The 13,113-nt window shown below is 38.1% G+C and overlaps 2 protein-coding genes across 2 annotated transcripts in view; both read right to left on the bottom strand.

The window, feature by feature from the left end:
- The window catches only part of LOC141442178 (tetraspanin-33-like), a 185,707-nt gene that overhangs the window by 2,795 nt on the left and 169,799 nt on the right, over window positions 1–13,113 (bottom strand). The window lies entirely within an intron of this gene.
- Eip93F (Ecdysone-induced protein 93F) overlaps window positions 1–13,113 on the bottom strand; it is a 190,404-nt gene that overhangs the window by 120,945 nt on the left and 56,346 nt on the right. The window contains exon 2 of the mRNA XM_074107071.1: window positions 2,194–2,305. Within this exon, the coding sequence (XP_073963172.1) occupies window positions 2,194–2,287 (94 nt within the window). The 5' untranslated portion in view covers window positions 2,288–2,305. The remainder of the gene's footprint in view (window positions 1–2,193; window positions 2,306–13,113) is intronic.

Genomic DNA, 13,113 nt, shown 5'->3' with positions numbered 1-13,113 from the left:
GCGACTGAGCTTCGTTCGGGAGTTTTACTCCATTTTACAATGTGATAAATTATTGACTTTCATATTAAAATGACTTTTTGCTAGTTAAGACAGATACCGATTCTTTTAGTATGATATAATCTCTATTCTATTGTTTTTTTGTCTATCAGTTTTCTATAGATTTATAGTGAACAGGCCGCATTAGGTTACAAAGAACATTCTTAAGGCTATTATTTAATATTGAGGCGTTGTATCACACATTCTTGTCCAATTATGAATCAATTCCTAGCAAAAAAATGCGTATGATCACCATTCTAATTTTTAAATATTTTCCCTGAGATTAATGGTTTACTACATAATACAGTTTAATTTGTTACCAGCATGAGGTTTGTTTGCTTGTCTATGCAATTTGGCTATAGCAAGCAGTTATTAAGAAAAACACCTACAAGTCATAATATTGACAGGTGACAATTTATTGACTATAACAATCTAAATAGGAGTTCCATGTTGAACCAGGCTTTGTCAGAGTCATTGTCATAATTTTTAAATCGTATTCCAATATTTCCAATGTAATGAACATAATGGTTTAGCCTTTCAGAACACGTGACACTTGAGAACATTAATCAAAAACCAGTGAAATATAAATAAATAAATAGCAAATTCCTACACTCACCCGCGACCACTGTGGCGCGGCCCGCTGCATAGCTTCTATGCGAGTATATCCGCGTATAGAATTAGGCGCAATGCGATACCCGACGCCTTTAATCTATGCCCAAATTACTCTTCTGCTCGCACAAAGCCAAATTAATGCAAAACGGCCAGTCCATAACCCTGTTAGGTCTGTTCGGAACACCATGTTCTTAATTTGAAAATTTAGCGGCCAGTACTATCGAGCTGTAGATGAACAGCGCTACGCTACGTTCGTTCTTCATTGAAACTCTTTTTTAAAAGGTTTTTGTCTTGGGTAAGTACCTAATTACATTTTTATGACAGTATTATATTAAAATAAAAGATTATAATAGTTTTAGCTAATCGTCTGATCTTTACCAACTCTTGGCACGCTCAAATTTCAATTTAAAATTAAACAAATTTTAAAAAGCTAAGTACATACACTGGACTTTCTCACAGAAAAAATGTAAGCTAGCGAAGAGATCTTAATTTCCCGTAAAACAGCAAATTTTATTATTTGGCATCGTAAGTATTTCATAAAACAGCTAGCGTTTACAAATTCTTTTATTTTATCAAAATCAGCAATTTGTTCTCTTTCCATATTAGCTATTGGTGTATTTTGAATTTTAATAATTCTATTTGAAGTTAGATAATAAAATACCACCTTGATTCCAAATTCAAATGGCTAAAATTACCCACTTAGTGCACATAACATTTTAAAAGTACAAAATTAAAAGTAAAAATACACGCGGATAAAAACCCGGGTAATATCCAGACTTCGGAATTAGAAATTCTCGAGCATATGCGTATGAATTTTGTTTTGTTTGTTCGTATGTGTTTGTTTGTTTGTTTGAGTTTTAGGGTTTGCAGAAGTTTGCGGGCTTATTACACGAAGTTCCGGCGTTTTCGGAGAGTTGCCATACTTTAGGAGAGAAGTGAGTGCATTTCATTTCGAAGTTTTTAGGATGCGTTTGAAAACGGAATAGACTTTTTTTTCATTTATGGTCCAGCATATTGTTACTGGCCACTCAGTAGGTATTCCAATGTGGCCAGTGGTTTTGGCAATGGAGGCACTTATTTATTTTGCCTGAATTTGGCCCAAGGACGTAATCCGTCTGATAATGTTACAACTGATGTTCTGTTGATGAAGTTTTGTTTAGGAATAGGTAAAGTTCAAGCTTGAAATCATATAAAACTGCTAACTTGACGAAACTTGTCGCGTGGATTTGGTAACTATTATGTATATTATTAACTTAAGTATGTAGTGTCAAAATCTATGGAACTGTCAAAATTAACCCAAGAAACGATTTATGTTTTCCACCTCGACTGCACTTGCCGTAATCAGCGTAATTCGTTTTGAAATGCCTTGTACAGTCAAGGTCATAAATATACGTAGGTACGTTATCAAGACGTCAAAAATACTACCTATACACTTTTATGCTACTAATAAGGTCGGTGTATACGTATAATTTGACGCTATGACGCTATTTCTGTATTGTATAGATATTTATGCTTTCGACTGTGTAGGCCAGGGTTGTCACTCACCGAGTATGCTGACCATGTTTTTGGTCCAGCGCTGCAGTTCTTTGCGGATGGCGCGTCGTTCCTGCTGGCAGCGCGCGAATGAGCACTGCGCCATGACACACGAGCGGCAACCCTGCAATAACATGAACTATTTAAAAAAAACAAGCTATGTAAACCGTATAGGTAAAATGTGAAAAGTTTTTCCAAGTCAAGTCAAAGTCAAAATATTTTTATTCGATTTAGGCTATAACAAGCATTTAAGCTGAGAAGAGTTTTCCATGTCAATGTCTTTATGACATTTCAATTTGAATTAAAAGAAAACAAATTTTAAAAAGTAAGTAATGTAAATTCATAAACTTTAGTTCATAATCTGGAGTTTTTCTTAGACAGACATTGACATGAGATTACCGTCAAGTTAAACAAAAATAAAATGTTTTAAATAAAACGCAGTAGAACACCGACAGCTTGTTTTAATGCATCGCATTACAGCCCTAAAGCCTTTGTAGTTAAATTCCGTTAATGCCAAAACTAAAAGCGTCAGCCAGTTTTTAATTTCATTAACCCAACTTCCCTTAATTGCATACAGCCAGAAAGACTCCCTATATCGTATCTATAGCAAACATCGTCTCCAATCTACAGAGAATTTAATCCACCTACATCAGGAAAGGACTTCAAACAAAATCGCATCTACATCGGAGACCGAGACGACAAAATAAAACCTACACCGTGTCCAATTACTATAACATTCATCGAATATTGACTCCGCCGGTCAATGCCCCCAGCTAACGAAATTTCACGAAAAACCTCGGTCCTCATCAAGGAAGCCCCGACGCCCCCCGAATATACCCCCCGAATCTGGCCCCCGAATTCTTATTTCAAACTCCAGACGACGGGGGCAGGGGGGTATCGCGAAACTATTCTTATTTTAAAATCTCTCTCCACGGAATATGCCCCGAAAGAGGTTCTTATTTTAAAAATATCACGCTCCACCGAAATTTTCTTATTTTAAAAACTTGAGGGGGGTGCGAACGTTCTTATTCCGAAATCCACCCCACCCCAGTGGCCAGTTATGATATTCTTATTTTAAAATCGCTCGAAGCGTTCGGATTCTGTTATTAAGATGTTGGTGTGTGCGCTTTTATGAGGACGCTCGACTGTGAGCTCCCTAAGACACAAAGGATATATGGAGAATCCTTAGCCTCGCCATTTTATGTCCCATATTGGAAACAGCTGAAACCCAAGAAGAATCTAATTCAGTCGTAACAAATACCCTTCATCACTGACCTACACGACCTAGATAACAGTAACTTCCTTACCTCATTCGGATTGAGAGTAGTTCCCAATTTACATAACATTCTAATTCCAGCGAAAAATTATCGCTTCAAACTACGAGTAGTTCCATAACCAAATGTTTAACTCTAACAAATCATATGACCGTTAATTCAAAATTAGAAATTGGGCGAACTGAAAAATCGAACGCTGCAACCAATCTTTCCCGCCAATTTCCATCGCTGTCAAATTTGGAACCGCGTCGCCGCCACCCCATCGCCTCCCCTCCCAGATCAATTTACGATAACTCGGTTTTAGCGCGCCGTCCTGCTCCGCCTTAAGACACCCGGGTATTCCCGTCTCCCCCCGGATAACTTCTAGAACCGGGTACTGCTTGTTATCAGAACCGAATATCCGGCAGACGAATTGAAAATTTGGAAATAGCTTCGGCTTCCGTGATTTATAATGTAATGGTGTACCTAATTAAGCGAATTGAAAAGAAAAGGAGAGCTTTTTAAAGTCCAAGTGACATATTACTTATCGTGAAAATTGCGACTTAATTTCATTCAATTCTATGGAATATTTTTGTAAAATCATTGCAGCATTATTTGATACTTGGATTTAAGTATACTCGTAAGTCGTAATGTCCACTAAATCTGTATTTTGAACAAACCTAAGCAGAATTGTAAAAAATAATCCTTTTTTAATTGCCTTTTTTAATTCACTGCTAGCACTTCCGATAATCATATGCCTAGGCAAAGGCCTCTCCCTTGGATTTCCAGCTCGTTTTGTCTGCACATTGTCAGGCCGGTCGCCGGAGAACGCGTCCAGGTCATCACGCCACCCTCGCCTTTGCCTGCCGCGTTATATAGTTAAATAATTAAAAAAAATCCTTATACCAGGTTCTGATCTCGTGGAGTATCCGGACCATTCTCTCGCGCGGATATGGCCCGGGACTTATTTTTAACTGTTGTGTGCGTCGCGCGCGTGTGTGCAGGGGAGGCGCTGCGTATGTGTGCGTGCATTTGAAATATTCCCCCGTAGCGCAACGAATTGATGTTTTTAATTAGTTTCCAACGGTTTTCGTTGGTGGCCAGTACCTATACTCTTTATAATACTTAAATTACTTTTTATAAGCGGTTAATTAAGTCACAAAAGGCAGTCTTGCACGCCCGCTAACTTTAATTGAATGCACTATTCATGTGAAACAATTTCGAGTTACACTTAAATGTGAAACGCGACGGAGCCGGTAACCCGGGTGGTTTCCTGAAAACTTTGCTTTGTCGCGAAAATTCAATAGGCGGGAAGTTTCTCCGTTGCGACACCATTGTCGAAAGGCTAACGGACATTTTGCGTAACGAAAAACTATTATGCAACTTAAATTTTAAAGCTTAAATGTTAAATCTGTCCCACGATAGAACAAAACAGGCCCAACAAAAAATGTTTTTACTGTCCTTAATCACAGATGTCGTTTGTTTTTTTTTTCATTTGAAACAATGCGAAATTTCATACCAGTTCTATTTGACTGTACAAACACTGGCCACTTAGAAACAAAAAGTAATTCAAGTTTCGAACGCATTCAAATTCGAATCCGCAATGTAAACTCACATGTTTTCAAATTGCGAATTCGGAGTTTCGGCGAATGTTTTATTTATTGCCACAGAATGGTAAAGTTGGCTGGAAACTGTTTTCAATCTGTGTATTTGGCAGATTGTTTCTGCTAGGTTTTTTAGTCTGTGTAATTCCTGGGTTATTGCCAGGCGACCTGTTGCTTTGCCTTTGTTTTTGTTGATCGTCGCTAGCTAGTTGCAAGTTGGAGGCTGATTTGAAACAAGTTTATTACGAAGTCACGTGGCGAGTGAATGTTTGAGGTTTTTAAATAGAGACACTACAGGATACAATACAAGCGCAAATGGAAGTTGCCTTTTGCTTTTTAAACACTGACGCAAAAAAAGGGGTGATTTGAGTTGGACGCCAGTGCCAGTGCCTGTCTGTGTCGTAGTTCTTAAACCAAGTCATTCGCCAAAAGCGTTTCGCTTCATCTTTATAATGCCTGCTAAGCTAATTCCCTGCCGACTCTGTTTTATCGGAAAGCACAATTTAGTGACATAGAAGAACATAAACTCCAATTCAATAGAATCTGACAATCCTGTAGACACTTCCAGCCTACTAATATAAACACCGGGCTGCCAAAGGCTTTGTGATGTGACTATTATTCTTTTTTGATTCATTTTAGATGATAATTGCAACAACAGGGACATATATAAGCAAGTGTGCCCACGATAGGGTGTCTTAAATATGTAGAAAATTGACAGATTCTATTGAATTGTACTTTACTTAATTCTGTTACTGAACCAATAATCGGCATTGTCTGGCTCTTATGGATAGCATCAGGTGAGATAGAATTCATTATGATTGGTTTTTGGAGTCTTTTTGTATTTTTTTATTTCAACTCCAAATTTGTTACTTTTTTTTTCTGGGTGAGCGGTTACGAAACATAGATGTCGCTAGTGCCGCTGCTTAAGTAGCATAGTAGAAATAAGCAACCTGAGATATGTATCATCATCATCATCATCATGTCAGCCGAAAGACGTCCACTGCTGGACATAGGCCTCCCCCAAGGCTCTCCACTCAGACCGGTCTTGTGCTTTTCGCATCCACCGCGATCCCGCGATCTCAACCAGGTCGTCGCTCCATCTTATTGGAGGCCTACCGACAGCTCGTCTCCCGGTCCGCGGACGCCATTCGAGAACCTTCTGACCCCATCGGCCATCAGTCCTGCGAGCAATGTGCCCCGCCCATTGCCACTTCAGTTTCGCAATTCTTCGAGCTATGTATGCATAGGAAAAATTCGTGTCTAGATTCCTGTCCAGCAGTGGTGTAGGGGTTATAACACACAGCACGGATTGCTGAGGACCTGGGTTCGATTCCCAGTGCTGGTCTCTTTTTCTGGTTTTTCTGTGCATCCATGTCTCAGTTTGTATTTTCGATAGAATTCATTCGCTGATCATTATTAATAAGAAATAACCCAACGTCACCAACTTAGAAAAGTTAATGAAAACTGTCGAAATCGGTCCAACTATTATAATCTTTTGGCCAGGAAAAAGGCATAACACATTTTCCCTGATCCCTATCGGGTCTTCCATAAAGCACGTCACACTAATTTTGACCATTTTTAGCTCCCCCACCCTTTTCAGACGTATTGCTATGAAATTTTCAATTATTTCGTTCTTTTGTCACAAACGTATGACTTAAATGGAGGACATTTCGTATGTCGGCTTAATTTATGAAAAGTCGTATTTAAAACGAGTGATTTTAGCCCCGGATATGTTATTAAATATGCGGCTTTGCCCCGGTAAAGCATGTGTGAAATTACATTCCAAAATACTACAAACTTTATGCTGGAAAACATCTTAAGGACACCTGCACAAAAACTGTGAAATGAAACGACACGTTATTTTGAACTTAGAACGGTGGTCACGGAGTAAGGTTGGGCTCAAAGGCTTTTGTTTCTACTAACCTATAACCTATAAGCCGTGGTGGCCGAATGGTTTGACCTATGGCCTCTCAAGCAGAGGATCGTGGGTTCAAACCCCGGCTCACATCTGAGTTTTTCGAAATTCATGTGCGAAATTACATTTGAAATTCACCACGAGCTTTACGGTGAAGGAAAACATCGTGAGGAAACCTGCACAAACCTGCGAAGAAATTCAATGGTGTGTGTGAAGTTCCCAATCCGCACTACGCCCGCGTGGGAACTACTGCCCAAGCCCTGTCATTCTGAGAGGAGGCCCAGCAGTGGGACGTATATCGGCTAGGATGATGATGATGATGAACCTATGACCTTCCAACAAAGTGTTAGATAGCAAAAACAACGGATCTAGTCCTTGCTCAAAATAACCTCACGAAGGGCGCAAACTAAACAAAATCACCTATATGATACCACAACTACAGTCAAAACCAACCCTTATTACCACTAGTATACAATTCAATCTCCCTTTTTCTCACCCCCACGTGAATAAAATTTTCTGCAGTCAGATTTAAACCGTATAGGTTTATGTTTAGGTTTAAATTTGTGTGTATGAGTTAACTGCGCGTTAGTTCTCCATGACGATTTTTACTCGATATTGATATAAGGTAAGGGATGAGTGCTTGGAGGATAAGGGTATTTCAAGGTAAAATAATTGTTTTTAATAGATTTACTGCTATTCAGTACAAATAGAAAATCGTCCACATACATTGACTATTTTGAATTCGGATCAGAATTAATACGGTTCGAAATGAATTTTGACAAAATAATTGTGCTGAAGAATACAAAGAACCAAATTTCTTTTCGTTGTATATGAATTAAGCCCGAATGGAAAAAATCTTTCCGATGTCTGGGATGCTACCAAATGTAGCGTGTCGAATCCAACTAACCCATCCGAAAATATTAATCGAATGATACCTATAATAGTGAGTATCAAACATGGCAAAACTATAAGGGTTCCGTTTTTGCCATTTTGGGAAAAAAACTTTTTTAACAACAAAACTTCAACTTTCAAACATCTCAGATTTCATTCAACAAAAGTTTTGCTAATAAGAACAATGTATTAAGAAGACGAGTTTAACCATATTTTTGCTGGTTTTTAAGATAAAGAACACTCAGTGCGCGAGTCCGACTCACACAGCCGGTTTTCATACTCACAAATATTACATTTCATCACCCACCCATATGCACTATACTCCAATTCCTTTAATTCCTTTCAACCCATTCCCTTGACCACATCTAATTTCTTCCCCCATAATTTCGCATCCCAATTCACCCACCCAAGGGGTGGGGGGAATCTTTCGCGCCTGTGTGAAAGAATGCGAATCAATACAGCGCGCATTAAACTGCCTGGGTAACACTTGACCCTGTGGGGTAAGGCGGTAATTAGTGGGGTAACGTGAGGAATTTGGGTAAAAGTTTAAATTTTGAAGATAAAATTAATTTAGGGGTAGGTAAAATTCCGGCTGACTGGAGCAATTGTCTTGACAATAAATGTTGTGAGTTTGAGTTTGAGTTTTGAGTTTGAGCAGATGCCCTTAGTCAAAGGTATGTTTGAAAAAAAGCTTTTTGTATGTAACTTTGTTTGTTTCGTATAAGATACATATGCCTAATATAAGTATGCATTTTACGGGCTAATAGTTTTGAAATTTGAAGACAATTATGACGATTCTTAGGAAACTAACCATGCGAATTTAGTAGAATCCCACCATTTCAATTCTATAGGGTCACCGACATAGCCAAGCGAATTAGCTCGGTGAAGTGGCTATGGGCAGGCCATATAGCACGGAGAACAGATGGTCGTTGGGGCTGAAAGGTTCTCGAGTGGAGACCGCGGATCGGCAAGCGCAGCGTAGGGCATCCACCAACGAGATGGACGGATGACCTGGTTAAAGTCGCGGGTCCACGGTGGATGCAAGCCGCTTCCATTCGAGGCAACTGGAGGTCTATCGGGGTGGGCTATGTCCAACAGTGGACGTCTTATGGCTGATATGAAGATGATGATTTCAATTCTACTGGTAGATGTAAAGGTTCACGCAAATGAAACCGCTCGTAAAGGCTAGTAGTATCAAATAAAGTTTTGCTTAACAGATTTGGCATAACATAATTGTGCATAACCTTGAACTGCCATAATAATAAAAAACATAACACTTGTTTAGCATAATAATGAATCCCTCGAGTTGAAATATGCCTAACATTATTAAAGATAACTTTAGTTGTCATAAAATGATTTCACATAATTCTATCTCGTGATCGAATTAGATAGGTCAAGGTAAAACCGACTCACACACACTTTCTATTCCCCATGTTATAAACATCTGTGCGCAGACAAATCTTAGTTAAAATAAACAAACACTCTTTGCTCCAGGAGCTTAAAAATACAATTCAAGAATCCCAAAACAAGACAACAATGGCCAAGAAAAGCCGACCCATTTACCAAGCGGCGCAATTGTGCGAAACTTTTTTAACAACAAAACTTCAATTCAAAGACAAAAATGAGCCATCACTAAAAACAATGGCAAGAAAAACTGAGGGAAAAATTGGTTATAATGAGTGCCTTCCTCCCCCTCCCCACCTTTGGGTCAAGCGAGGAATAAAATTTTAAATTGAAGTCGTGGAAAGACAAAAATGTGAAGACTGGAGCTCCTTAAAGAGCTTCTGCACTGGGTTGAACTGAGTTTGGATTACGTTAATATAACCGATGATTCAGGGGTTAAGTTGTGGATGTCCATATCATAGTAACAACAACCTGTTACGTTAAAAGATTGTCGTTTATCATCATCATCAACCGGAAGACGTCCACTGCTGAGCAAGGGCCTCCCCTTAGAACCTATACCCAGCAGTGGGACGTATACGTATAGGCTGGGATGATGATGAGATGATCTATTTCTGACCTATCCGTGTGATCTACTCTATCCAATCTTTGATGATGTCGTCTACATAGAAATGCAGACGTTTATTTTCGAATTACGAAAGAGATTATTAACTCTGTGAACATGCTCCTTAACACGTTCAAGAAAATGAACTTCTAGCGGAAGAAAACGGTGCTTTTTTCTAGTTTTTGTTAATTAATATTTTAAGGATAGCGTTATTTAAAATTGCTCTAGCTCAGGTTAATTCATATTAAAATCTTCGTCGGGAACTTAGAATATTGGTAAAAACTGGAGCAACATGAGTATACAGACTGGTGCTTTGGTTGTTGATTGTGGTATATTTTTAAAATCTGAATTATTACCACTGTAGACAAGTTAAAGGATGATTAAAAGTAGATAATTAGGTATAGGTAATATGAGTATCAGGTAGTTTGTGTATAGAGTGAGCCAAATTTTGTGCCGCTGAGTATATCTGTTTTGTATTTTTTTGTTCTCTGTATGATTGTTAACGTATTTTTTTATTTGTTTTTTCTTCTTAACGTTTATTCCTTTGTTTTTATCAAAAACGTGTATAGAGCCATGTTATTTTGTTATGAGGATTAAAGTTTCTATCTATCTATCTATATTATCAAGTTAATTTACTAGCTTCATTGTTTTAATTATAGAATTGTGATTGAAACTTGACTTTTGTTAAGGTAGGCTTCTAGGGTTCCGTACCTCAAAAGGAAAAAATGGAACCCTTTTAGTATCACTTTGCAGTCCGTCTTCCGATACCCTTTTTCTGAGTTACTTCCGGTTGTCCTAGAAACTTGAATTTTGTTATGTCAGTAATATAACTCTTATAGCACAACCAATAGGAAAAGTCTGAAAATATTTTTTTTTATGTCTCGATGCCAACACCATCTCAAATGACCCCATACTACGTACATTTTGCTTAGGATAGGGGCTCTGTTAACAGTGGATATTTATAGATTCCTACAAATTCGAGTCCGAATCGGACTTGGCCCATTTTTTTTAATGAGTAAGTAATGTCATGAGATACTTAAGTTCACACACTTTTGGATCACTCGATCTCAACGCTGTTGAAGCAAGTCAAAGTAAAACTAACTCTAGTCAATTTAGGCACAATCATTTTAATCATCAATTTATTAATTAGAGAAAACATCTTGTTCTTACACAGCGACAAAAAAAAATATGATAGGGAGTCAAATGAGTGTCATATGCGGGTACGTCTGATGGAAAATGATCATCACCGCCCACAAACACTCTTATGAATGTCAAAAAAAAACTACCACCGGTTCGGAAAAACCTCTGTTGAGAAGAGTCCGGCAAGAAACTCTAGGGTAAAGTCTAGGGCAAGTGTTAAACCTAACGGTGTAATGTAGGAAAAACAGAGTTCGGGAAGACGGGTAAAACGCTAAAACAAATCATTGTTTGCTACAAAAAACCTTTAAAAAGCATAAGAACCCAGACAAAGCGCTCAAAAACCACCAATACCCGTCTAAAATATTCAGAGAGACCACAAAATTCAATTTGCAGGAGCAACGGTACTCCTTCCAGACGTACAAAATGAAAACACGCTTCGGAAAAAAGTGGGGGTACGGAATTAAACTAAGGAGGGGGTGGGTGGATGATTAATTATTAGTTTGTATGTGTAGATAGTCGTGTGCGTTTTTTTAATCACATAAATTATAATTATTGAAGGATTTTTTCGCGGGGTATCGATTGGGGAGGTGGGTGTCTTTAACATATTTCGTTGGGGTGGGTTATGTCTTTGGTGTTTCGATATTTTATATACTTAAGTGTGGTTGAATTGCTGCAGCATTCTCATTAGGCGTGAGAATACTTATGTAAGTATTTAAAATTGCATAAGTACTGATATTTTGATGCAGTAATAATGCGTTGTTTTTTTTAACTCTCGATGCAATAAGAAGGGTGTTACAAGTTTGACGCTAATGTTTCTCTCTGTCTGCGGCATCGTAGCTCGCAAATGGATAGACCGATTTCGATGCGGTTTGTTTTACGTGAAAGCGAGTTTCTTTGCGGTTCAGCTATAGTTCTCTAAAATCGGTCTTGTTTTTTTTTAAGATATTCAACATTGAAAGAAAGAAAGAAAGAAAGAAAGAAAGAAAGAAAAGTTTATTTTGGCTCCAAAAATGTACCACCTAAAACTAAGACTAGAACTAGCACTAAAACTATGTTACTAGGTGACACAGCAGGATACCAAAAAGGGTCTCCACTCAGCATGTGTTGCCGCACATTATGTGCAGTAACGCTGGTTTTCTGTGGAGCCCAAACGTTAAATAAACATGTATGCATGAGCCAGTTCCTTTGCCCTAGTCAGACGGAGAAAAAAAAAAAATTAAAAAAAAAAAAAGAAGAAATTAAGAAATTAAAACCATAGACAAAGGGAGAAAATTGTCATTGAAATGACAATGTCATCTTTTTCGACTTTGTAAGTCGGTTGAAAGCTTTTATTTAGTTCCAGTTTCTATGTCCCTGTCGATAATCTACTTCTAGTGGTCAGATTGATTTGAAATTTTATATATCCTCCTAAGTCCTGACATTTTTTAACAAACTTAGCGTTTAAGACCTAGACGTGGTTGACCTGCTTTGTTATTTTGAATTTTATTTCAAAATTCTTAGAATTCTTTATTCAATGACCAATTTGTACTTTATAAAGTACATTCGGCCGTTACTCTTAGTGTTAATTAGTCCTTTATATAGTACGCGAGGACTTAGGAGGATATTTACAAACAACAACGAAACTCAGTCAACCAAAATACAGCCAGCAAAAAATTTGCATTGTTATTATTTTTTTATAAACTTTACATTTAAACTCTTATTAAGGTAAACGTACGAGTGCTCGTCGCTGTCCCAATAGTTGGCACCTTTAATCTGATGTCATGAGCAATAAAGATGGCACCAGGGGTGTCATCTATTGGGCATTAGCGTGTCGACCACCCGTACGTTTACCTTACAATAGGACTCTCCTTGAGTAGGCGCGTACTCATGGGCGATGATCATAATTTCCCATCAGATGATCCGCATGCTCGTTTTTCACCCTCTAGTATTTTTGTCGCTGTGCATTAATGATTTTGTTTTGATAAAGTAACAATGAATACATGAACTTTCAAATAAAAGCTTGTTCTACTAAACACTTCTACGTAAGAGATCACCACCGCCAGTAGGTATTGCAGATGCGTTGCCAACCTAGAGGTCTAATATGGGATACCTCAAGTGCCAGTAATTTCACCGGCTGTCTTACTC

The sequence above is a fragment of the Choristoneura fumiferana genome, chromosome 25 (assembly GCF_025370935.1).
Source record: "Choristoneura fumiferana chromosome 25, NRCan_CFum_1, whole genome shotgun sequence".
NCBI lineage: Eukaryota > Metazoa > Arthropoda > Insecta > Lepidoptera > Tortricidae > Choristoneura > Choristoneura fumiferana.
The sequence above is the reverse complement of the archived record's forward strand: the minus strand, read 5'-3'. Positions and strand labels throughout refer to the sequence as shown.